Raw genomic sequence first — 27,396 nt, 5'->3', positions numbered from 1 at the left:
AGGTAATACACCAGACTCCACCACGCGGCAAGTACATCCTTGGCAAAGCAGTTCAGATTTCAGAAGGAAACGTACAAAATATTCATTAATTGCTCAAACAAGTGGCCAAGTATGAGTCAGCTCCCAGAGCCCATCCAGCAGGATACAAATCCAGGGGAACAACAGGAGCCTCTCCTCTGGCTTTATCAGGCTGCCAGGTGGGGCCCTAGTACGTAAGAAGCGTTCTCCAGGGCTTATCAAAGATGCAATATAGTCACTGGTTTTACTGCATGTGTATAGAGCAATGAGCCTAAAGAGGACGTGTTCTCGAAGCCAGGCTTCCAGCTGCTCCAGCAACATCATTACCATCAAACCCTGGCACCCGAAGAAGCGCCTGCTGCTCTCACCGCTGCCACCCATGCACTTCTGTTCTTAGAGCAGTGGTCACTCTGCCAGCTTCGCTACAGATAAAGAAGTACAATTACCTCAGGGAGTTTAAATTAAGAGCAGTCTTTCCGTCTCACAGAGTTGTACGTGACTCTGTCGCGTTTAAGCTTGAAGAAACATTTTTTCTGCCTCCCTTGATGATTCTGTTATTTCTCAAGAGCAGGGGCTGGAGGTGGGGGGTGAGAAGTGAGGTACTCCAAGTCTCCTCAAATTACCCAGATCTGGGGTTCATTTGTCACAAGTCACAGCCATAGACAGTCTCTGCCTTGTCCACTGGGAGTCAACCAGCAAGCTATGCTATTTGTACAAACTGCCAGCTTGGAGGAAAAAGTAGATGCAGAGCTGGTGTGCTTCTAGTGAGGTCCCCCTGGCATCCAGCTAAGAGGTGAGAAAACTAAATATAACAAACTTAAAACTACAATTATTGTAGGGGAGCTTGCCAGAGCCGCTCTGAAGCTCCTAATGGTCTGTCGGGGATTTATGGATCAGCTGTGAAAATTTACTCACAGCTAAAACTTGCCAATCAAGTCCTCGGCTTTGGAACACTGCTACCAACTTTCACATAATACAGCTTGAAATTATAGAAGCGCCAAAGCAAAACAGTAGGTTTTAATGCTTCAAAGAAGGGCACACAAAAGAAAAATCTATCATACTAAACAGATCAATAGGAAATGTGGGGGGAGTCTGTCTTCCGTGTTTTTGTATCTTTGTGCAAAAAGGGTCTTATATTCTACAGAGCGGGAGAAGATTACAAACAGACCAGTGCCAAGTACTGCCAAAATGCACAGTGAGAGACAGTATGTTGTACAGAAAAGGCTACAAACGGCTGTCTTGCAGTTTAGAGCAGATTCCCCCCGCAAATTATGCCAGCAATCCAGAAAGTAATCTTAGTTGCTGACATCTTATGTCCTTGCCACATGGATTACTGTAAAATGGGATCTCCAGAAAATTTATAAAAGCTCCTTTGAATATAGGGGGAAATACCACAAAATTGTACCTGTTGTTTTCATGTTATTACATTAAAAAACTGCAGCAAATGTTAAAAAAAAAATCCTGATAACTTAACACAGAAAATAAAGCAAGTAGCCCACTTAGATGAGAGATGTAAGAGAGTGCTTTTTTTCTCCCAAATGCTTAGCACAAATTGGAAGACAGCAGTGATGGCCACCTCTAAGTGCAGCACTGTGCAGAGGAGCTGATGGGCTCTTTGTACCCTCTCCACCTGCGACTCTACAAACCCCTACAGCTAGTGAGGCTTTAACACTCCAGAGTATTGGTTTTAAAACAGGTCAGACCATTAATACGCTATTAAGAAGCACAAAGGAGCATGGATCCATACTCCTCCCTGCACAGCTCCATGCTCTCTTTTAAAAGAGAAATTTCAATGCTGGAACACAAGGTAACTTTCTATTATTTTCTTTGGCTTCTACTGTATTAGGTCTCTCCTATCAGCAATTACTGTTCTTAACATTTCTGTGCAGGATTCCTAGTGACCTGGCCAAAAAAAAAAAAGCAGTAAATAGTCATGAAGCCTTGCAGACTTAGATGACAGGATCTGATCCTCCAAAGCCTTACACACATAAATAAACCTCATGTGTATGAATAAGGCTTTGCAAGATCCATCTCACAGTATATACACTATATCCAAATAGGAATTTAAGTCTTATTTAACACTGACAAGCAAACTGGCTTGGTCACCTAACATATTTACGTAATATGTAAGGCATGTTGATTTACTCTGCACAGATATACTTTAACCATCTAAACAAAATGACTAAATCACTTCTAGCCCTTGCAAAGTTCCATTTCATTCCTTGGTTTTTTTTTTTAAGGAAATTAAATTCTTTAATATTTTGCAATGCAGAAAATCTACAAAACCTAGGTTGAACAGTAATGATCCCTTGTCTTTTAGAATTCAGATCTACCAAAGATACACTGATATGTGATTAATTTAAATTTTTATTGTGAAATTAGAATTAGCTAGTTAGCACTTTTTACTTCTCCAGGAGCTTGAAAAGAGAAGGTATGTTCAAATAAAATCCAAAACAGTAGAGAAAATGCAAGAGTTGACTTGGATTCAAGTACCACAGAACTTTTATTCTTTTATTTACACCACTTTACCTATGAACCTGTTTGTCCATGCTGCCAACAGAGGTATCTATAAACACCATCCCAGTCAACCACTATTCTTCTGTATTACTTGCAAACATGTTCACCTCCAGACACATGAATGACACTCTGCTAAGCATAACGCACGTCAGAGTAACCTGAGGCAAACCTTTTGGGCCATCTCAAAGACAGTCAACAGAAAGATGCCAGGAAAAGGGTAAGCCCTGCCTGGTAGCATGAGGAGAAGGTGTTGCTACAGGGTAGAATAGTGACCTCGGTAAACAAAGGCAAATAAAGAAAAGAGCCCAATGTCTGGTTGTCAGTTGGCAGGACGGTGGAAAGCTGTAGGTGACCTTACAAGAATGTGCCATGAGTGGGGCACAAATGCATGGCGCAGAGCACACGGATAGCAGAGGTGTGAATGTTAAGATGTGTTAATGGAAGAGTTTGGAAGAGAAGAGGAGCCTAGGGCTGAAAAAAATCCCACCCTAGCTTACTAATATTTCTCTGTACGGTTTTAGGAGACAAGAGTCATCTTTATTCCAAATCCCATCCTCAGCCTGAATTGTGCATAATCTCTGACAAAGAATTTTATGCTGGGGAGCAGAGGAAATTTTTGACAATCTCTGGAGTGGCATGCAGAATGCAAGCCATGCAAACACACATAGCTATGCACAGCTCTGCAGGGACTGGAGCAAACTTCTCTGTACCAGAAGTTAATCTCCTCTCATGCTAGTTCCAGGCAGAGCAGAAAGCAGGGTGAAAAAAACATTATTAAAGCATTATATGGCATTTTGTTCTCAATAAGTATTTTGTAATTTTATTTTACAGTTTTTTAAAAACCTGAGGCCAAAAAGAGAACAATAAAAGTTGGTCTGTGTAATGAACTGTATGTGTCATCAACCTAATAAAATTACTTAGCACATCTTCCCCTAAGAAGAGACCATGTTAATAAGCAGAGACAGAAATAATATTTCTTACTGCAGAAACAGACTGTGGTCAATTTACTGCTGCTTTTCAACTATCCAATACGCAAAAGCCCACAGAAGAGTATTTGTCATGTCAGTAAAGGAAGTGTCAGCCATCAAGCCACTTGTTGCAGAGGTACTTAAAGTCTATTTCTTAAAACGAAGATTCAAATGTAAGTAAAAATGCAAGAGCAACTCCTGCACATTTCCAGAGAAGTGGCCCTAGCTCACAGACACCATCAACTTACACATCTCCCCCATGCAGGAAAAAAGCCACAACGCGTAAAACTGTAGCTTTTGACACTACCAAATTCAAGACATTGTACATTGCCTGAATTCTAATACTCTGCAGCTGACTGTACAGAAAATCACAAGATTTATGGCAAGTTGAGGAAAGCTAAGACTAGATAACATCAGATGCTTTTGGTGTCTCAAAAGCCAGTAAGCCAGGGAAGGGAATTCAGCCAAGGAGCTTTCTCATAACCTGCCCACAATACCATTTGCTCTGTCCATCCTGGCCAGCAGAAGACGTTACTCAAGGGAACAGGAGTTAAACACTTCCTTATCCTGTCCCTGTCTTTTCCTGGTAAGAAGTATATCCAGAAGTGATGAAGCAGAATATTACCCCATCCCTCTTAAAACAGTCACCATCATTAACGTTTCATGCAACAAAGGCTTTAGAGTTAAAACCATGCAGGAGATGGACTACACTTCACAACCAGTACAGCTACAGATTTGTATCATCCCCAGAATCAGGCAGGGCTCATGGCATCTTTGGAGCATTCTGCAAAGGCTGATGAGACACCTGCATGTCTTTAAACAACGGAGATGATGGAGGACAAATCTGAACAGCACCATTTAGTGCAACAGCCACGCAGCGCAACTCTACCCCAGTCCCGCTCTCTGCCTGTTCAGCTCATCTCCCAACATGGACATGCAGAAAACTAAGAACAAATCCACTTTCCTTGTAGTTCCTCAGAGGCATGAGATAAATATGCAGCTTGTGGTACATTTAATATCAGTTAAACTCACAGTTCACAAGTTTACATGCAGAGACACACACAAAAAAAAAACCGCAGCAAGCCTGCAACAAAATAATTGCTGATGCACTCATAAATACTGATCCTTTAAGAAAACAAGCCTTTGCCTCCTTCCTGCAACAGAATACCCAATGCTTTTATTTGGCATTTTTTCTAAATAGGCAAGAAGCATTTGAAAAACAGGCTAGGCTTGAGTTGTCAGAACAGGGCAGGTATTAAACGTTTCTAAAACCCCAAGGGGCAGGTTCTCTGGCTTCACCCAGTGTGTGAAGTGACAGCTTCACTGTGACGGGTCATTAGTGTGACAAAGAGAAAGCAGCTGGACATAGAGGGGCAGAGGCTAACAGAGCGATTACAACCTTAAATCAGCTATAAAATGTTACAAAGGATGAAGAGGGGGGGAAAAAGGAGGGAGTATATTCAGGGGAATAAAGTCAGTCCGATAAAGTGTCTAGCTGCAAATCAGATCAAAGGAGTTAGTTTAAATAAAAAAAAAAAATCAAGACAGCTTGCTCTTCAGAAAAAGCAGATTCTATTTGAAGGAGCATTTTAAAGTGACTACAATTATTATTTCATGCAAACAATCCATTTTTTACCATCCTAAATAAATTTCTGCAGTCCTCGATGAAGTATAAATAGATCTTTGAAGATCTAGTTCCTCCCATTTTGACAGCCCCCAAAAAGGATCAGAACTAAAAGGTACTGAGGTTTTTACCCATCTCCATTTCCCTTTCCTCCAAATGGGGTCAGAAAGATTTTAGCATCATCACCACAGAGTAGCAGTAGCTCAGCAGGTCACACGTAACTACTCACTGTGCGGTGCACGCAGCTTTGAATGGACAAGGGCTGAATTAAGAGGAAAACCAAAAGAACACATTTCCCAGTCTTCCCGTTGATGGGAACAGTAGTATTAAATTTCCAATAAAAGCAACATCCAGGCAACTTAGTTACAGTAAAGAGGGCTCCATTGCCATGTGTTGTGGTCCAAAAACCGGTTACTACATGGCTTCTTATAAAGTGCGTATTATTTAACTTTGTACTGAAGTTGATATCACTGCTGTTATCTCTCTCTCCACTAAAATATGTGAAAGAATTTTGACATTTCTGGGCAACTAAGAATTGATTGATAACTGATAATACAAGCCAGATCACATGGAGAAGTTTGCATGCAAGGCATTCCTTCTAAATTCTTTTTTCTGACCCCTTTTCACTTTGTACCTCTGTGGTCTCTCTTCAAGCCTTAAATTTAATTTTATTGTGCTTTTCTCCCAATAAGCCATTGGGTTTTAAATAAGAGTTTAAAAAAAAAAACCAAACAGAAAACGATCAAAGACAAACACAAAAGATTTTGAGACAAAGAAACCCGCACTTTCAGTCATTTTTGTTTAAAACAGAGAATAGCCATATGATTAATTCATCTTTAAGCTTTGGGTCACACCTGATACACAGGAGGGGTCATTGGTTTCCATCAAGAAAGAAAATAATTTAAAAAAAAAAGTATTTTAAATGGGAATTGTTAAGAAAAGGAAATGTTAAGAGAAAAGAGAAATTTTAATTACCTGACTTGAAGGTAGTTATCATTCCTGATGCTACTTTTTGTAAGCAACTAAACTTAAAAGTGAAGCACCTCCAGGTGTCCCTGTCCCTGCCCCTCCATGCACACACACATTTGGTACACAGATTTAAAGTCCTGATTTTAATGTCAGGTGTCAATAATTATACAGCAAGAAGCCAGACAATTCCAAGAAAACTGAGGTTCCCTCTCTGTGTGTTTCATAACATACAGAGACAATGAATGGGAAACACAAGGAGGAGTTTAATAACGTGGGTTTAGTTCCCACATTCTCTGGCAGTCCCACACCACGCAGGCTGCTTTCTCAGCTCCTGTCCCTTGTTTTGGTAAGGCTTCTCAGCTAGGACAGCTACACCACTTTCCGTTTTGTTTTCATGTCCATTCAGGGCTGTTACAGTTGTTACAACACAAACTCGATGACTTTTCAGGGCTCTGCCGGGTAGGGGAGCAACTCTGATACTTTAAAAGGCAAATAAATATGGAAGGACTGGATCACTAACAGTAAGAGGAGAAACAGTAAAACCAGTGTTTCTCCTAATGTCCCCTTGTTAAGTTTCAGTTTAGCCTTTGCCATATATGCCAAACTATTTGCCATGACTAATGTATATAATGGGAGTACATTTCATATTTTGTCTCTCCTGAGAGACCTTGAGTTGGGAAAAAGAAAGAAAAAAGAAAAAGAAAACCCCACACTTTACCCAAAATAAACACACAAGGAAAAAATCAAAAAGCACATGCTTAAACATAACGGGTTTAAGCTTAAAAAAAAAGTCAGAGGTTATGAAACCCAACAAGTTTCCTCCTCGCTGCTATAGGAAATAAAGCGTTCAGCACCAGCCTGCTTACTCCTGTCTGCCCCCAGCACTGGCACAAACTGATGACGACTCGGGCGCAGATGTTGGAAATTCCATCGTCCTTCCAGAGGAGCTCAAAATCTCAAGGGCACAACCCCTTAGGAAAAAAAAAAAAACTTAACTTTCGTTTTCCCCCCATTGTTTTAAGATGTCTTTATTCAATTTGTAAAACAAATGTATGGTCCTATATCAACGCAGGGAGTTAAAACTGCTCTATTTCCACTGAGCAGATACCACCCATGACAAATCATTAGAACCGAAAGCATGCAACCAGCCATTAAAACATACAAAGATATTGCATTTCAATACAATTCGGTCTTCTACAATTATGGAGTTTACTTGCAGCATGTTTTAAGCCAGAACTTTCACAGAAAGCACGCTTCATGCAACATCTTTATAGTTAGCACGCAGCCACCACTCGGTCCTTTCTCTCAGTTATTTCCAGCTAGTTGCTCCATCAGACTGCAATGAATGACACACCTGGAATTATTAATAGGAGTCTCCACTCTCTCATGCTGCTTGGGTACTCCAGTCAATCTAACAGAGGGTGCTAAAATGTGCCACGCACTGAGCTGTCATCTAAAAATTATTTTGCAAAACCACCTCCAAATTATAAACAAAAATCTTCTCATAAGAGCAGACTTACCTAAAGAGGGGAAAAAACAAACAAACAAAACAGCAGTTCCAAAAACGTATTAAAACCTTTCTGTGCAGAACAGGTATGTGAGGTCTTTTCAAGAGATTTCCCGAACGTGTTTCACTTGTTGGTGCTACAGGCCCTACCCTGCATTTCCACTCCTTCCCCACAACCGCAGTAGAAACTGGTTATGAACACTAACCAACACCATCACAACTGTCCTTCTCCTTCTTCTCAGTCTTCTGCTTTATTTCATATGCAAGTGTATGGTTTTGTAAGCCATCCTCCGTAGTGTGTAAATTCAGGTTTCCCTTCCCCACCAGCTTTTCATTCTCAGCGCTACAACCTAAGGGCTTTGACTGCAATAAAGCTTTTACTTTTGGAAAATAAGAAGTATTTTCCCATCAAACATCACAACAACCTGCACAGATAGAAAGCTTTAACTGTTCTGTAAATCTTATGATTGGACCTTTATTATCAACTGAAATGACGTTGTCACTCAGGGGAAAAATACAACATGTAGACAGCATATTTCAATTTACATCTTATTGGTTTTGGGTACTATCAGCAAGGAATTACAAACTAGGGATTTGGTTATATTTTAATATTAAAATTACATTATAAATGTTAAAGCACAGGGACATTTAAAGAATATGGTACATGCTACTTGCATTGCACGAGTTCAGTCAAGGTAGCTGCTACCAAAAACATTTCAGATCTCCAGTTTTGCTAAATTTTAATCCTTGTTCAATGCTCAGCGTTCACAGTGAAAGTTTACCAGCTGCCCAAGTCATTTTTTAAAATTATATTGGTCTTCACCTAACACCTGTAAAACTTTCTAACAAAAATACTGGGGGGAAGAAAGAAGGAATCCAGAGAGCTTTTTAATTTTAAATGGTATAAAGAAAAATAGAAGTGTTGAAACAGAGAGATCCAGTTAAACACCACACAATATTCTGACCTACACTGCTCTGAATTAGCATTCTGCGACTGCACACTTGTTTACTGCAGCTCGCAAAGCAAAAAGACGGCAATTGTTTAAATAAAAAAGTCAAGAAGATCAAAATGCGCAGGAAAAGAGGTTAATGTTTTCTTTCCTAGTAATGAAACAGCAAGTTCATTTTGCAGAAGAATCACTGCTTTCCTTTCCACCCTATTTTGCCAGTCATGATACCTCTTCTAGCATATTAGAAATAAATTCAGAAGAGCATTAAGATATTCCCTAACATCTCACTTCTTAACAATCACCAAATATCCAATTCAGATTATAAAACACCAAGTTATTATCAGTAAAGCAAAATATAATTTGCCTGTGTTTCCAATTAAATGCAGGGTGGAGATTTATTAATTATCAGGCAAACACAGAGGCGCGCACCAAATTGTGCCGCACGGTTACAAAACTGTATGATCAAGTTGCAGGACCTTAGATGGAGACGGTCAATGTTTCCCATTCTGCGTCACATTACCATGACAAAGATCAGTCAGAACATGGCACCTCTCTCCAATCTTTCCATTAAAGATAGGCTCACAAGTTTTCCTACCTATAACTCGCTAGCAGGCACAACTGGCAAAAAAGGCGATGCCTTCGTACATAACATACGCCGCATTAGAAATACAATCCCGAAGCAGTCTCGACAGCTTCACCTATCTGACTTGCAATACGCATCCACATAAAGTCTTGATAAACGTGAAAAAATAAGGGCCGTCTTTAGAGACCAGGGTTTAAAATTTAAGACTGATTTTGAGTAAGTGTAAATTACCTTCTGGTTGCACAATAATTCCTATGTAGCACTGTAGCTGCCCAGCGGACTTAGGAAGCGACCATTAATGTTTCGGTTTCAATGCAAACTCCCAAGTCTGTATATCCAGTTAGGAATAAAAATGTAGGTAACAAGAACGGTTAATGTTCTCACGATTAAGTTACAAAACTTGATTTAAAAGCAAACAGACAAAAAGAAAACCAAGCATCAAGAAATGTATGGGCCACACTCCACAGCAACTTTAAAAGTGCAGTTTCCTACAGATTTAGAAAAGATAACACAATTCCCAACTTGAAATAACGTTCGTGCTCTAAGTTTGCTGCAACGTTAAAGCATACATGCACACGTACATTTATATATGTGTATATATTTCTATATGTGTACGTATGTATTTTGCAAATACAAGCAAGAGAACTGAAAGCGTTTCCTCCGTTCGTTACGTTGTCAGGTTTTGTTGACAAAGTGATGAAGGCCATGCCTGAGCCAGCGCCTTTCCTGAACGGGTTGTGCAGAAGCGGCGCAAGCCCAGCTGCGAGGCGGCCGCAGCTCAGCAGGGCTCTGTCCCACTCGCGTTCTGCCTGTCGGCCCCACGCAGGCTCAGGCCCGTCGGTGGCCTGGGACATAATGTCCAAAGCGTTTCTCAACCTACGCCGCTGCGCAGCGCCCGGTGTCCTGCTCGTCAACTCAAGCAGCAAATCTTAAAGTAATAGAAGGCAATTCTAACGGCTCCGTAACTGGGCGTTCGTTAGTAGATTTACTGCTCTGTTAAAAGCGCCCATCTCTTGTAACACGTTACGCCTTGGGAAAAATCAGATACAGTGCGTGCAACCATCTCGAACCAGCACAGATCAGCTTATGTGTTACTCTGCTTCACGTACTAACTACGGAGCGTTCGGTTTGTCTTCAAGCTTCTCATTTAGCCAGAAAAGTACCGCTCGCACCACTGCCTCTGTGTGGCAAAAGTACTTTTTCCCTCTCTTTCCGGATGGAAGACGAAACAGCAAAATGCCGTTCGCATCGTTGCCCTCCTTAATAAGCCTTCCACGCACGCACAGGCTGCTTTTTCTGTGACAGTTTTGCAGAGATGCGATCGCTCTGGCACAACACGAGCCCCCCGCTCCAGGCCTGAGGAGGAGACGCCGCAGCCGCCAGCAGCGGAGCGGCTGCAGGGCACGGCACACGCAGCGACCTGGGGAAAGCGGAGGAGACTTTCCCGGCCCAGCTGCCGGCCGGCGCGGAACCCCCCGGAGGAGAGGCGGTACCGGGGCGAGCCCTCGGAAAACCGACGCGAGCGGCTTGTCGGGCAGAAAACTCCTGCTGGGAAGCGGGACCGGTGCCGGTCTTTAGGGGGATACGTGCCCCGCATCAGCGGGGACGGCCCCGCCGCCACCCGCACGGCCGGAGGCGAGGCTGAGCCCCGCGGGGCAGCGCTCGGCCGGGACCGGGCCGGGCCGGCCCTCCGCCCGCCCGGCTGTCAGTCTGGGCGCGGGGGAGGGAAGGGGGGAACCGCCGCCGGGGAGGGAGAGCGACCCGCGCCTGCCCGCCCTCCCGGCCCGGCGGAACGCGGGGCGGCTCTTACTTGTGGAGGAGCTGGGGCAGGCTGGGCGGCGGCGGCGGCATCCCTCGGCCGGGGCCCCGGCTGGGGGCCCCGCTGCGGGCATCGCTCTCCGGCGGGTCAGCGCCGCGGGGGGCCGGGGCCTGGCTCATGGCAGCGGCGGGGACCATGCGGGGCGGCCGCTGCGGCGGGAGGCGCGGGAGGCGCGGGTTGCCGCGCAGCCCTCCGCCGCGGCGGAGGGAGGGAGGGAGGGAGGAAGGGAGGGAGGGAAGGAAGGGAGGAGGGGGCAGAGGACCGGCCTCGGAGGCAACCGCGCTCCCCCGCCGCCCCCCCCCGCCGGGCTGCGGCCGGGCTGGCGACGGCGGGACAGGCAACCCCCTGTGGCTGCCACCGCGGCTGAGCCCGCCCTGCGGGAGGGCTGCCGCCTCCGGCCGGGGGCGGCCGGCGCCGCACGGCAGCCTCAGCGGCGCTGGCGGGGCCCGCGGGGCGGGCGGTGCCCCGGCCGGCTCCCCCCGCCGGCCGCTGCCGCTCCCGCCGGCCCCACCTGGGCGCCGGGCCCGCTCCCTCCCTCCCTCCCGCCGCCGGCACCTGCCCGGCGGGAGGGACCCCGCCGCGGGGCACCCGGCCCCGAGCAGCGCTCCTCCCGGGCGGCGGCAGCCCGGCGGCCGGCACGGGTGGTTTTGTGCCTTGCCCGGCCGGGGCAGGGTGGCCGGGCCGCACCTGGCCGTGCCCGCGGCCCGCCGCGGGGGCTGCGCTGGTAAAGGAAAGGGCAGTACGGTACAGAGCGAGCGGCACCGGCCTGCTCACGCTCCGGCAGTGGTTTACAAACATCAAATCTTTCCCCTTCCCAAGGGCAGGGGGAAAAAAGCGTGCGTATTATTTTAATCCCTCACCAGTAACACCTCTGCAGAAATGTTATTAGTCATTTATCAGACATAGGCTTTGTCAGCTGACACAAAACGGGAGAGGAGAGCATGCCCCAGCCAACCATATGAACCTTCTCGGGTAACAGAGTCATCCCTAACGCAAATCCCCGGTCCGAAGAACCAAAGAACCTGCTTTTAATAAAGGATCGTCAGTCTTGGGGGCCCCCCTTCCCAATACGTGCATTAGTGGGATCAAGACCTACCCAGCAAGGCTTTACCCACTGCTGTGATAACACAGGATTAAGGATTGGAATTGCCGCACGATGATACGGTGCGACAAAAAGGTTTTACCTGCACGTATTTTGGGAGGACATTTCAGACGACCAATGGAGCAGAAATTGTGCTGCTCGTACCAGAAAAGTAACACTGAAAACGTTCCTTCCAGGTCTTCTTGCTTCCTTTGTAACATGCTCTGTCTGTTAGAGGGGGGCTGACTCAAACACCATTTCAATACTTGCTCCTGCGCACCCTCCCCCCAACACACATACACACTCACACACGCACCCAGGAAAACAGAAACATCCTGGCTTCTTTGAAAAATTAATCCTAATTCAGGGGAAAGATTAATTTCGGAGGGGGTCAGGTTCTCTTCCCCTTTGCACCTGGCATAGTCATTTACAAGTATGTAGCCTTGTAAATGGGTACAAAATACTACCACCAGTGACTGGAAAATTTTAAGTTATTCGCATCTATCACGTACTTTGCGCTTTGCAGATGGAAAACACTAACCAGGTGCAGGGCAGCGGAGAATCGGGCCGTATTTCAGTTGCACAGTGACTTAGTAGTAACGTAACACCAAATGCACCTTCTAAAAATGAATAGCAATCAGTACTTCTTTAGACACGTCGACTTACACACACTATATTCTGAGAAATACAAACAACAGAGCTTCACATCATTTCCCCCAAGGGAGAAAATTATCCAGTGCTATTTGTTTTCTGGTTCAGCGGGGGCCAAGGGCTGGTCAGCACCGTGTAGCTAATAGATGGCTGATCTTCCAGCAAAGGAAAGGTAAGATCTGGCAGACAGGTGAGGCAATGCATGGAAACAAAAAGGTTAGCATGCGGTCCTATCTTTGCCTGAGGTTTAAAGTGAGCCTCAGGTGTCCACTGATCATCCACAGAAAAAATGGCTTTGTGTGAATTTCCTTCTTGTTACAGCAGCAGAGAAAGCCCTTGAGACACCAAGCGACAGCCACTTTCTGCTGCCTGTAATTATTTGAGGAAGTGAAAGATGGTGACTCATGGCTCAGAGGGCAGCAAGAGCACAGCTATGACACTAATGCATGGCCCTGGATTAGAAGGTGGATAGTCACCAGAACGTGTCACTTCGCACAGACAGTTATATTACATCACTTGTAAAAATGGATCAAGTGTGTTTTACTGGCACTACTATTTCTGCATTTAATACATACAGTGAGTGTACAACTTGGCATTCAGGCTCAGCATGGGGTCTTAAAACTCTGCAAAGATTTTTTTCCATTCACTCTCTTTAAAGCCACAGTCCTCATCCCCGCATCTGCTTTTTGTCAAGGTTTTTTCTCTTTTTCTGTCATACCACAGTGTTTGGCGTGGCACGATCTGGTGTGGCAGGAGCACTGCCCCCTCACCGCCAGCTGGTCCCTGCCTTACCAGAATGCACTAGCACGAGCTCACACGGATGCAGAGGTATTTCACTGGTTGTCCTACATGGAAATAAATGGGTGGGTGTATTACTGCTTGTGAACAAGCACAAACTGACTAAGGTTCGTGGACTCTCTTATTCAAGAAATCAACATAAACAGTTTTCTGTCCAAGCCTTACAGTATTTCTGGAGCGCTGCCATAAGAGAGGAAGAACAGTAGCTGGGCCAGACAACATAGTTTTAGGGTCTGGATTTTGCAGTAGAAGTGAACAAGTGCAATAGGAACTTGCTATACAAGTTCCTGTTCTCCTAATATGGAACGTGGTTACTTATGTGCACGGAGGAATCGTATCTGTAGGGTTTTTCCCTTGGCTAGAGTCACATTCTGTGTTAGTGTAACTGTCAGCTAATGGTGATTTTGGCAACGAACTTGGCAAAATGCTGATTTTCCTGTTGCTGATATCCAATTTATTTAATGTCTATGATTTTAGATTAAAACACTTGATTTTTTCAAAGTATCTATGCCATGGGTGTTAATGAGCACTCATGCAAAAAACACTCCTAGCTAATAATTTCAGCCAAGATGAATATGCTTACTGCATCTCCAAATATGATTAAAAACAACCCCCACCTTTTACAATGCCTTTTTTGGTTTTCCAGTTGTAGGAGTCTGCATGCTAAAACTGAAATCCTGATCTAACTCCTCTTCTAACTTGCATGAGTATAAATCAGAAGCAGCTCTGGTGTACACGAACTCATAGCCAGAATATTTAATTTTTAGGAGGATAGATTAACAAAGGTACAGGCAGAACCCAGGAAAAAGAAAGGGACCATAAAGTAGAAAAGTGATGGAGCCAGGCACACACAGGATACTGTGTCCCCAAATAGTTCAGCGTCAAATAACAAAAATAGCTATAACTTCATTGCTTTAAGAGCGCAATTAACCATAGAGTTACACAGTAGCAAGGAAACACATCTAAGAATAAAAGCTTATATCAAGTCAATATGCCTATTAGTACAACTAAGACCTTTCTTTGGTTCGTGCCTGAACCTGTCTGTTTCTCTGTGACCTGAAATTTAATCTTTTGTTAATTCAATACCCTAAATGTAACCCTCTGTGAAATTAATATATAATCAATCCTCCATTATCAGGGGAAACAGGGGGTTGAAAAAAATGAAAGATAGAAAACCTAGATAATACAAATACTTTTGGGCCAGGGTTGGCCTGTGCATAATGTTCATAAGCATTGTGCCCTAGCATAAACGTCCTGCTCGGTTAAGCTGCAAAGTGCAGAACCAGTTTAGGTACCACTGCGTGTGTTACATAGCTTGTTCCCAAACTGGGTAAGGCACCCAGAAATAATGGAGAATAAACTCTGTTTTTTACTGTTACTACAGTGCACAGGAATTTTAATTCATGTTTATCTAGTGTGATCTAGATAGTGATCTAGATAGCATTGTGATGGTTCTACAAGCAGCAATAAAATAGTAATTAAAATACAAAAATGATTTCATGAAGAATAAGAGGTCAGCTCTTAAATAGGATCGAAGTAATGTAAGTATCCAGTTGCAGGAATAAAAAACTTCATCTAGGAAGAATGGCAACTTCATACTCCTTAACACACTGTGGAGGGAGGCAGGAAAGCACTCTCTCACTCAACTTCCAAAACTAATGAAGGAAAATACCTACAAATTCCAGACAAAGGATGAAAAACACTTCAGGCCTGGCAGATTATCATTATTAACACATTACCTTTTACCAGGTTACGCTGAACCATGTTTCTGGAGCTTGCTGTGCATGTTTGCTTGCTGTTCTCTCCGATCGTTGTTTGGATAGAGAAGCTGAAGACTGAAGCAGAAATTTCCAGTGCTGGGTATACGAAATCTGCCTCCTGGGTAAGTGTCTATTCAATTCTATGAGCTTTTGCTATCAGCTTCTCCTGAAAAATATTTCAATCAGCACCACTCTTCACTTGTTCCTTTTTGGTGATTTTCTTTTCACTGGATGTGAATGGAAACAGGTGGCCACAAACAGTAGGTTCTTTTGCTTTGCTTTTTCCTGCACCTGCACAGGCTCCGCTGCCCATGAGTGCAGGTCAGTGGAATGGTGATGTTCAGAAATACTCAGGCTGCATTTACAAAGGACCAGGTAAAATTTAGCTCAGGGATGCACGTTGCTTTATAAGCAAACAAAAAAAATTGTCTGACGTTAGAAAGTACCAGAAAGTTTCCTAATGGTTTGAATGGAAAATACAGGGTAGATCTAGTGCTTTAAAAGTATTTGGCTATAGAGCTGATGTTTTTATAAGGGAACAGCATCACCTGAAGAATTTGACTAAACCCATTAAGCAGAATAACCACCCCATGAACAATCAGAAAATTAAGCTTCATGAATAATGCACTGAGAAAGACAGCCTTGTTCCAGATCTGTGAAAGGAGAAAGACAAAACTCGGGAGCTAGGCTGACCGCTGCAGTGATGATCACATGCCTTCAAGATTCAAGCAGATCAAGATGCAAAAGGATAACATTTGGAGACAAGCTAGCAGACACTCAACCATGGATAGCTGAGACTTTCAAATATGCCGGGGCAGCCAGCTAATGAAGGGAAAATACTGCAGAATTTTAGTCCTGGTGCAGAACAATGTGGAATAAATTAATGTTGCCCTTTTGCATTTACTGTGAAAAGCTGTACACCCCCTCAGCACCTCAAGCTGGTGACAGTGTAATACCCAATTCACATATTGTAAATTTAGAAAAGATTGGAATGTGCAACTGATCATACCTAGGATGTTTACACATACTGTTTGATCCCAAAATACTAGCTTATGTCATTAATGCCTTGTGTCATGCTCCTTTCTAGCTTCAGAAATGGCAAATGTTTACCATTTTAACTACATTAGCCAACTGCTTAAAGAAAAGCAGAAAAGGAGCAAAGAAAGCATAATAGTCACAGTAAAAAATGAACGTTAAATTACTCTCAGGAACAACTGTGCTTTTAAAAAAATCCTTGATGTTACTTTCAGCTCTTGAGATAACCAAAACATGCACATTAATAACCCAACTTATCTTTCCCTGTCTTCACTGTTACATACTTCAATTCATATCATGGCATAACTGGTCTGTTTCCAGTCATCCTCACTTCTGGTTCTCATGACCCCAGAAGCACAAGAGAATTTACGATAATTGCTTATTTATTTGTTTACCCTACCCCTTTCTAATGCATGTGTGCTTATATTGGGAACTTTTTCCTCTCATCCCCAAAGTTGTGGATAATAACTAGTACCCCTTTACTATTAGTGAATATAACCATAATTAATGTATTTAGTACAGATTTTACTTCAGTCATTTTTAATTTTTAAGCTTATTAGAAGCTTATTAGAAATAATATCCAGCCCTTAAAAAGCTTAATTTCTCAAGCCTTTAAATACTAATTCTTCTTTATGTGCATGCAAGTTCTATGGATATATGTATAGCTGGAGGCAAAGTCTAAGCCTTAATGGTTTCTTTCCCCATGGAAAACCATTGATTTTTGCAAAATCGCTGAGTACCATTTGATAGGTTTGAATACTACTGATGCTCAAGGACAAACTGAACATAGTTTAGAATGCAAAGTAGGGCATTTTTTAAATTTTATATGAAGACGACTGATTTTTAAAAGTATGCCTAAGTAGTTCAGTACCAAACACTGCACATCTTATGCACCAAAACTGATACTTGGCCATGGTGATTTTATCATCTTGTAGAGTTGGGTCCTTATTAACCAAGCAAAACATTAATTTCATCGTAAAAGTCCTGCATGAATTTTGCTGCGAGTCATTTTAGTATCAAACCAAACCCCTTTTCACTTAGAGATGCACTTGATTATTGATAGTTCTTGTACACTGCTACTGATGCTGAACACCAGCAGGGACTAAGCTGAGCATTTGGAGCATCTGGCTTTTAACACAAGAAGGAAGAGAGGGTAGCTATCCAGAAAACCTTGTATTTCCTTAAGAAGTACAGTCCATGGGAGTTTTGTGCTTGCCATGCTGTCTCCAACACAAAATCAGATTTATTTTTTTATTATTCTTCTTCTGACAAAAATTTTCTCAGATCCATATATTGGAAACATCTGGCGACCAATGGAGTTATCATACCTAAGTTCTGCTTTGGTGTCCTTAGAGCCCAGCATGTGATGGGCAACAGGGAAAGATAAGTATCACTGAAAGTAGCCAGGGATGAGAGACCTATCCCTGCCAGGAAGGCTGGTCTGGACTAAAGTGACTGACACACACTGATCTGGTCTGTGGCAAACAGATCTATCCCTGGGACCTCTCACTTGCAAAAGATGTTCTGCAGGACTGAGTTTTTGACAGGCCACTTGTCCGAGGCCCATCTGCTGGCGTGACCTGCCTAGGTGCTCTGACTCCAGGAAGGTGCAAAGCTCGTGCAGGGCAAACGCCAGAGCTGCACTGCCTCCCGACGGGCCAAGGGAGAGCTCCTTCCCCCTTCTCTGCTGACAAATTGCACAGCTGTGGTGTTACATGTCAGCACTTGCATTGCGGATCTCCAGAGACAAACCAGGAATGTTCTGCATGCCAGACAGTGGCGCTGAGCCATTACACCGAGACAACCTTCTTGAGGGAACCGTGGGCCCTGAGCGGACAAGAAGAGTGGGGAATCCACTGACGTTCTGACCCGCAGCCATGTAACGAGAGGCAGCCTACTGCAGCGAGGCCAGCTCTACAGCTGAAAGAGATGTCTTGCAAAATGTGCTAAATCCGTGCACCATTTGCTGTGTAGATACTACACTGATTTGAAACAACTCACATGGCATTTAGATAAGGTAGGTGAGACTATACGTCCCTGGAGTCTGAGGTATGCTTTCATCAACATTCGTGGTGAGCCTGAAATTATTTGATGATGTTTATCCTCATCTGGAATGCTTCCAGTGGAAAACATGATCTTGCTGACCTGGAATCTAACTCAGATCCTGCGACCTATATATTCAGAGTAAGAGTCAACAGACAAATTCACATTGACATTTAATGCAGAGAAGCAAAGGACTCTGGAGTTACCTGAAATGATCTGCTCACCTGTTGAGGTCATCTTCTAAAATTAGCCTTTCAGTTCAGAACCTACAGTTCTTGCTTGTTTCACTGAACTACCACAGCTGCTAACCTTTCTCCAGGTCCTTCCCCTTGAGAAAAGCTAAAAGGGCTTTTAAAGTCATATTCTTACTGGGAATCTGAAGAATCTCCATTGGATTGTAGAAATAGATTTTGTAAATAATTATCACAGGGACTGAAAAATGACAAAGCACTCTTGAGAGATAGACAATCACGGAGGGAAAAAACCCCACCACATTATTGTAACCATGGAGGAAAAAAGTAACCATTATTGTTTGTGACCACAGATTAGTTTATTGAATTACATTTAGGATAGGGAAATAATAAGAATAAAAAACCCCTTTGACTTGAACTTTGGAGGGCTTCTCCTTTGTTACTTTCCACTTTAACAGCAAGTTTACCTCTTTATCAGCATCTTGTGAGAAAGGGCACAGAAAAGGAACAGCAAGGACAAATATTGGGATAAAAAGAAACGTGAATTGAAGAGCAATAACTCATGGTCACAGGTAACACAGCAAATGCTGCACTGTCTCAGAAAATCTTCTTAAAAGAAAACTAGTGACAAACTGTAGATGAGGCTACAAGAAGATGGATGCACAGCTTCTTGGAAAACTTCACTCACAGCTGGTATGAGTAGTTTGCTGTCAAACTAAAAAGGCGTATCATTTGGGAATCTGTAAGGGTTAAGTCATTTTCCTATATTTTTATTTGACAGTCTGGGTAACAGAACAGATCACACATTTGAAATCTGCACGTGGGGTAAGGTGCTGTAGGCAAACTGGCGCAGAGAAAGAGTCTTCAGAATGATTTGGAGAGATCAGAGAAACAGTCTGAAAAACACAGGATTCAACTGAGCAAGGACAGATGCTACGCCCTGCACTTAGGAAGGGAAAATATTGTCTGGGAAAGTACGGGATGGGGAATGACTAGACTGGTAACAGTTGTTCTGAATAGGACTTGGGGAGTATTACAGAGGATCAGAGCTGAACATGAGTCAACAATATCATGCTGTCACAGAGGCGGCACCCATCAACCTGAGCTGTACAAACAGGAGTTTTGTCTGACGCAATTCCCTTATTTTTCTTGGTGGCTTAAGTAAGAACACTACATCCAGGATGGCAGTTGCACTTTAAGTAGTAAGTGGATTGAGCAATTCAGAAGAAAGGGTAGGACTAATCAAAAGCCTATAAAAGGAGAGCCACAAAAAAAGGATGATAGAAAGGGTATTGTTCAGTCCAGAAAGGAGAAGACCAAAGGCAGAAAATAACCTTTAAAGAAGAATGGAATAAATTGGTTTTGATACCCAGGGTGCAAAAGACGGAAGAAAGCAGACTTAAATTACAGCAACAGAAGTTCAGATTAAACCTCCTAATGGCAAATGAGAGAGTATGCCAAATTTTGAAACCTCTGACACTAGCAGTTTTAAAAATAGGTTGTACAAAACATTTGTCAGGAATGATTTAAACATGATCCACCTTTGGGGCAGGAGGAGGGATTAGATCACTCCTAGGTGTCCCGTTTTGCATGATTACAGGAGCAAGCAGACTCTGGGGTGTCAATGAAATACGCAAAATACCTTGGAAAGCAAGAAGTGCAAAAGTTGATATAACTTGTGTAGTTTGCAGGCTCCAGCAATTCTTTAGAGTCCTTACAAGTCCATGGTTCAGGAGGTTTTAAGATGGCCAACAGTTTATGTTAATAAATGGCAAGACCACACATCTAAAGAGGGTCTTGAAGGTGATGAATAGATACAGTCAAAGTAGGGAAGAAGAAAAGGACATGTTATTAGGGAGAGAGACATAAGTAGAGATTACACAAACATTTTAAATATTTGTATTTATACCTAGCGCAAAGGTAAGTCATGGAGTGTCTCTAAGAAATGCATCTCTCTCCCAGACACAGAAGCCATTGCAGGCACAGGCCCTTAACAGACAGCGAGATTTCACACATGGAATATGTCTTAAATTCAGCTCCACACAGGAAGCCCTGAACCAGAGCCTAAGGAAAGCTTAGTTTAACTGACACTTGTTTAAGTCTAAATTATTAAATATTTCAGCTAACAGGCAGTATCTGTTTAAGCAACAGCCCTGAAGAAGCCATGTCTCCACGTACAAAATATAAAATAAGTACTGTCATGTCAGGATACTCTGCACATAAAAAAGAATCCTGGCTGAACAGAGTCAGATGCTTTAATCCACTCATAAACCCAGCCCCTTTTCCCTCCACTGTTAAAAAAAGATGTGTGATGAGAATGTGGCTAGTAATCCTAGGGTGAAATAAGTGGCATAAAACCCACCCATCAGTCACAGTCCACAAAGCTTTTACTTGGACTGCCCTTGGCTGTGATAACACATCATTACTAATCTTCCAAACATTACGCACATACAATCTGGAATGCAAGAACTACCATACAGTCCATAAACAGAGTGAAGTAAAGCCATTGGATTAATTCAGTCTCAGGATTCAAGTTAAAAAACAAAACCACCCTTCAGTCAGGGAAAGTCCTTACCTGAAATCACTTATGAAATTCTGACTTCCAGAAATGCTCAGTTATAAAACTGGAAAAACTCACAGTAGTTTCCTTGAACCAAACAATACACAATCCATTTTAGGCACTGAAAGCTCCCTTAGCTTTAGTAATGTACAAGTAAATTAACTAGGTTGTAGTTACAATATACAGACTTTTCCTTTTTTTTTTTTTCTTTAATTGGACACCTGCAGGAGAAAAAGCTATAAAAAAGAAAAATCAGCTTTTAAAATCGTACCTTTCCTCTTCTTTTTTTTTCCCCTTTCCACTTGTTTTTTCATAGAGAACTTGACATTTCACACAGTTTTTTCCAGTAAGCAGATCAATTGCCAAAAAAAATGCAGCCTCAGGCAAACTCATCAATCAGCTCATGTTGAATTCAGCCCATGAGAAAGGTAACACTCCTGAAAGAATATAATTCATCTTCATTTTTCTCACAGTCACAGTTGTGTTCTTACCCTCTCAGTTTCAAAAGAGACACTAAAACTTTAAGCAGCGTCACAGACATTACAAGTGAGGTCACATGCTCAAGAGAAGCAAGGAAACTTCTCAGGACCCCCATGATATAAACAAAAGCCAGTGATAAGGACAGACAGAAGGAAGGTAAGAACCCAAAGGAAAAATTTAATCCTGAATAGTTCCAGTTTTATAAAATTGTAAGTAAAAATAGGTTCTTAGTAAAGAGCAATGTCAGGAAAGTTCAAACTCCTCTGCTTTTTCAGAACATGAATTTGAACTGCAGGTTCTCGTCTCTCCAAAGATACCTTAGTTACTAGTCTGCTAGATTTCTAGGACTCGTCTCTTTTTTTGTATTGAAGCTACTTTAGCTAATACAAACACGCAAATGGCAAAGCAGCAGGAATTCAATTCGTATGCATGTCACCTCTCCCTAGGTCTGACTTCTGGTGAAGCTTCCACAAGATCAGAGGTTATTTTTCTTTCTCTTTGCTTTGGAATAAATACCTAAGGGTATAACAACTTCCTTCGGTTCTCAAAATATTCTCATAAAAGTTGCTTTTAGAGTTAAGCTGAAACAAAATGGAGTTTGGCCAATGACCAGAAGCAGTTCTTTGGCTGCAGTATTTGCTTCCAGCTGACCTTTTTGAAGGTCTTCAGCTAAAATGTCTGTCCTTTCCTAGGACACGATTACAGGACAATATATTATTTGGTTCACATTGTGAAAACCAACTTTCCAAACTTTTAATCAAGAAATTCGGCAGCTCCACACTGTGGAGAAGAGACAAGAAGAAGGCAGGAGATCCAACTGCTCTTCTTATTTGCTTTTCCAGGGCATATTATGGAGTAGAAGAAGCAATGGGGAAAAAAAAAGTTTGTCAGTATGGAACCAAGCGTGCAGCCCTCTCCAGTACAAACGGGTCACAGGAGTTTGCTCAGCATGGCTTATATTATACACTGTATCTGCCTCCACATCAACACCAAGCAGACAAGTCAGCCACAGACCCTTCCTAGAAGCCCCTAAGTGCAAAAGGCATATGGGATTTGGAGGCAGCAGGAACTAGGGCTGCTCATCTTACACTGGATGCAGCACACAAAGCTGCAGGCATCTTGTATCCCAGGGAGCTGGGAACGAGGTAAGGACATACAATTACTCTTAATCTTTTTCCTGACCCAGCTACCTGAGGTTCAGTGAAGTCATCATAAGAGGAACGTCAGAGTTAGCCAACAAGCTCCCTAGAAATTCTGCTTCCCTGGCACAGATCATGATGCTCAAACTGTCTATTAAACATTGTGGTCTGATAGCATACATTTATCCCCCCCTCCTCAACCGAATTTTCAAAGAAATCTCTTCTGCTCTGTTCTTGGTGTAGGCAGGAAAAGCCAAGAGCCCTAATTAACTTCTGATTGAACTTTCATTAACTTAAGTATGTAGGGCTTGCAGCCATTATCACAGCCTGGAAGACAACAGATGTTAGATATGTTAAAGTAAGCTGGCACCAGCCTCACTAGGTAGCCTCAGGCAACCCAGGAAAATGTCAGTAAACTTTTACTTAGCAACAAAATCCTCTCTAAAGAGGAGATCCAAAATTTTTCACAAATTGGTGGCTCCTTTGCCCTGTCCTCTGTGACTAAAAGCTTGGAAAAAATTGTAATCTCTGTGTCGCATTTCCTTAAATTCCATCATCTTCCTAGTAATTCTTCTGCCTTATTAGTGCTATGTAAAAAAGTTTCTCTGAGTCATCTGAACGATCTGCTTTTTTCACATAGGACTTGGCTGAGCCATCAGTGATGTAGCTGGTGGTGATCCATACCCTGCCTGTGCTGAGTGTGCTCAGCCGAGAGCTGCTAACACTCATCCTGGCTTCCCAAACCACAACGGCTGCTGCTGGTTAAGGCAACGCAAGGGACTGTGAGCCCATCTCCCGCTAACAGGAGCAGCCTTCCTGCTGGGCCCTCTGAAGGGGAGGAGTGCTGCACAGGGATGGGGGAAGGCGGTGGAAAGTTGCAGCTTTTGCACCTTATTGCCTGGAGTGCTGAAGGAGGAAAGCAGGACTAGGAGCCAGAGGGGAGGCAGCAATGGCTAAAAAAGGAGAGAAGTTAGGAGATAAAGCATGGAGGGAGCCAAGGAATGTCTGGACTTCCAGGGTGGGGTCTCCTGGGTACCTCTTGGCAAAGCAGTAGCAACCAACCAACCAACCAACCAACCTGTAGGTAGGGAACCTCAGCTCTTCAGAGCCTCGAGAAGCATTCAGCGTTCACCTCCAAGGGCCCTGCCAGAGCAGTGATGAAGCACTGCAGCAGAAACACCACCCTAGATCTGGGATTCGGCACAAGCAAGCAATTCCAGCGAAGGATGTCAGAGAGACATAGGGATGTGTGTGTGTATATATATATATATATATGTTTTATAAACCAGGACAAATGGCTAAGGCTCCATCCCGCAAGGCACTGCCCAGCTCCTGTAGCTTGCAGAGTCTCCTGACAGCACCAAAAACGCTGCTAGAGCTTACAAGAGATTAGGGCAGCCAGAAGGACCCAGCCCAGTAGGTCTGAGGGCACAGCACTCACCAGGAGCCTCCATCACCTCAAGAAAATAGCCCCAGTTACACAAGTCTACAGACAGCTCTGCCATTCCCCAGGCAGTGAGAACAGACCCGCTTTCCAGGGGAGCATCCACATAAAGGTATGGCCGGATGACAGCATGTAGTAAACGATACCATAAATTGCTTAACGCTAACATATTGTTCCACTGAGGTATCTGCTTCATTATTCCAGCTGGTGGTGAGTTTATGCTCTGAAACATGAGGATTGGTGGCCCTTGACATTTTATCCAAGCTAGTCTGACTACAGATGCTGTTCTTATAATCACAAGTGCCTAATCCTCATTTTCAAAATGTTTTTAAATTGTCTTGACAGCATCCTACAGCTGTAGGCACCACAGGTTAAACAGAAGTTATTATTTGTTTTATATTAGCAGCTCATAACCCAATTCTGAAAAGAGCCCTAAAGTGTGAGGCTGCGTGGAGAGCCTTTCACACTCTCCTCCCTTCGAGCAATCCCATTACAGTATCTGGCCCCCATTCTGGATATGGCCCCGAGTGACTTGCCCTGAGCCATTCAAGAAATTTGTGGTAAACCTGCGTATCGAAACTAGCTCTCCCAAGGGCTCATCTGAGCTTATTTAAGTCAATGAAAGTCTTTCCAATTGATTTCAATTAACTTTTGAGCAGGTTCCGAGTCCCAAGACTCAGAACGCTCAGACACTGCCCTTGCTGTGACAGCATGCTTTTTATACTGTTCATTTTATACACCTATCAGATTTCTTCCAACAATTCTTTGCAAATTAAATTGCCTTAGGGTGTAAGAGAACATTTCAGAGAGATGAGGGACTGTAAGCGATCCTATTCTCGTTGAAAATCAATGTGACTTGGATACCTATCTCCAATTCGTGCCATTTTAAATTTTCCCATTAATCAAGCCAGACCTGTCTGCAATGCCTTTCCCCATTTTTATCTCTTTTCTGTGGATCACTTTTGCTGTCTTTTCTGATGCATAACAGGAAGATGACAGGAGATCCTAGCACAGCTGGACACTAGACATTGCTGAGAGACTGATGCACAAGAAATCTATCTCAAAGAGTACAGTCCCAGAAAAAGGATTTATTAAAAATGGATGAAATTGGGTATTAGCTTAGTTGAGATGTATTCCTCCAGTTTTATCCTGATTCCAGTAGTACACAAAAAAAGCTGGAGTGCTGCCATGACAAACTAGGCCTATCATTTTCCAGTGCCTTTAGTATGGGTCAAAACATTTAATCAGCCAATATTAATTTATTTTAGTATTCCTTGGGGAAACCCAGGGTGACATTAACATAGAGCTCCTTCTAGCTATTTAAACAAAGAAGAAATGGAAGGACATCCGCTGTGATTTATTTTCTCTGGATGATCAGTGGAGAAATTGGATACACATGACACGCATTCATTTAGTCCTCACTTCCCTTTGATGATTAGGGCTGAATTTTCGTTCTGGTGTATGGGGATTTGTGTGTGTCACTCCAAACAAGCATCATACATCTAAGTCCAAATGTAACTTTCCAAGAGTGAAGTTCAGAGGCACAAAACTCCAGTGTAAGCGGCAAAAATAGAATATTATAATTGCATGCAAGCAATATTTATGTTCTGAAGTTGAAGCTTGAGCCTCATAGAGGCTTGACTGAGTTTGTAATTAAGATCCTTTCCCCAGCTTTAGTAAAAAAAGCACATTGGAAAGATGTGCAGGCATCAACTTAATTAAATCTATAACAATTTATTAGCCATTTCAAAACATCTGTTACTTGGTCCTTTGTACACTATTGCGAATAACCTCAATAATGAGGTGTGACCAATTGTTTTATTGCGTGAGCATTGCAGCCTCAGCAGAGGAAGGCTGAAGTTTCACTCGAGCTGATCACAGTGAAATGCTAGGTCTGTGTAGCCAAGTAATGGAATTTCATTTGTTTATAACAATCATTTGTTTATTAATATAACCTTTTTATGGACCATGAGAATCAGATAGAACTGTGAGCAACCGTTTTTCAGAAACAGTCCCTTTACCCTTCAGGACTACCTGACATTCACTAGAAGAAAGTGAGCTCTCCAAACAAAAGCTAATGGAAAGACAAAAAAAAAGCTTTATAATGGATTATAAAGCTTTGTAATCGCTGCTGGCAAACCCAGCAGTGATCTGAAAGGCTACTACTATGACGTAGTATTTTCCAGTTTTCATGCAGTCCCAATGTCAAGTGATACAAGCAATAAAGCTCTCCCTTCCCTTCCCCTGTAAGACTATTCCATACATCACATTGTGAGCAAGTTTTATTTTTGGACTGTGATGAACACCTCACAGGATCAGGCCAGTAGCAAGGCACCAAGCACGTGGTAATGATACATCACATGGATTCAAAACCAACTGCCTTCCACCACTGCAGGGCTGGGTGCACCCACTGAAGTGACTACAGAATTAAAAATACAGCACAATCGCACTGCTGTATAAAACCCGAAGAAATACAATCTTGACTAAATAATCACGCTGCACTCGGATACTAAACATCTGGTGGATCTGTTTTAAGAATAGACATGTGCCACCCCCCGGACAAGTCTCAGCACTAGAGTGGGGATTCGGTCCCAAGGAATCCGAGGCAAGCGCTCATAAACGCACACACGCACTACAAGAACGGGAAAGACTGATCTTGAATGCACTGAGCTGCACCCAGCAAAAGACAGGTGGCAACAGCAAGCAACTGAAGCTCTACTTTGAGGAGGCAGCAACCACAAAGCTGCCTCCACTTCATTTGCAGATAACCATCCTTGACCCAGCTCAGGGTGCTAATGCACTCTGTTTCTGAAACACCTCAGTCTTCCATGTACATACATTTTATGCATAAATCTGGAGAAGAGGGGGGAAAAAAAAGCAATGGAAATATAACTTTTTGGTATCCAAGGTTCATGTCTGGCCATTTAAGAAAACTGGGCAATTCTACTAAGCTGGAACAATGCTACAGCTCTGTTTCAGCTGGGAAGCTTAAAACAAATTGCTTAAGGGAAGTGAGAGAAGAGCAAAGGTTTTTAATAGGCATTGTCATGCAGGAGTGAAACAGAGAAAACATTCTCTTCTGTTATTCCTCAGCACAGTTCAGATTTCCTAGTTTCAGGCATTAGTGTTTCAAAACCTTTGCAGTGGAAGCTCCAGAGGACTCCTGTGCCAGCAGGAGGCTCGGGCTGCAATGCACTGAGAAAACTTAAGTCCGATAATCCTCACACAAAATTTCCATGCTGGAGCATTTAATATTGTA

The 27,396-nt window shown here is 43.0% G+C and overlaps 1 protein-coding gene and 1 long non-coding RNA gene across 4 annotated transcripts in view; one reads left to right on the top strand and one right to left on the bottom strand.

Moving 5' to 3' along the window:
• Positions 1-11,203, bottom strand: part of RBM20 (RNA binding motif protein 20) — a 108,475-nt gene extending 97,272 nt beyond the window's left edge. For all 3 annotated transcript variants that reach the window (XM_072870069.1, XM_072870073.1, XM_072870072.1), the window contains exon 1: positions 10,947-11,203. In XM_072870069.1, the coding sequence (XP_072726170.1) occupies positions 10,947-11,092 (146 nt within the window). In that variant the 5' untranslated portion in view covers positions 11,093-11,203. The remainder of the gene's footprint in view (positions 1-10,946) is intronic.
• Positions 11,204-11,711: 508 nt separating this feature from the next.
• Positions 11,712-27,396, top strand: part of LOC140655749 (uncharacterized) — a 42,771-nt gene continuing 27,086 nt past the window's right edge. The window contains exons 1-4 of the long non-coding RNA XR_012043839.1: positions 11,712-13,263; positions 13,411-13,515; positions 15,235-15,367; positions 22,397-22,699. This is a non-coding gene — a long non-coding RNA (uncharacterized lncRNA). The remainder of the gene's footprint in view (positions 13,264-13,410; positions 13,516-15,234; positions 15,368-22,396; positions 22,700-27,396) is intronic.

Source organism: Ciconia boyciana, chromosome 8, assembly GCF_034638445.1.
Source record: "Ciconia boyciana chromosome 8, ASM3463844v1, whole genome shotgun sequence".
In the NCBI taxonomy this organism is placed as follows: domain Eukaryota; kingdom Metazoa; phylum Chordata; class Aves; order Ciconiiformes; family Ciconiidae; genus Ciconia; species Ciconia boyciana.
This window is presented reverse-complemented; position numbering and strand designations above follow the sequence as displayed.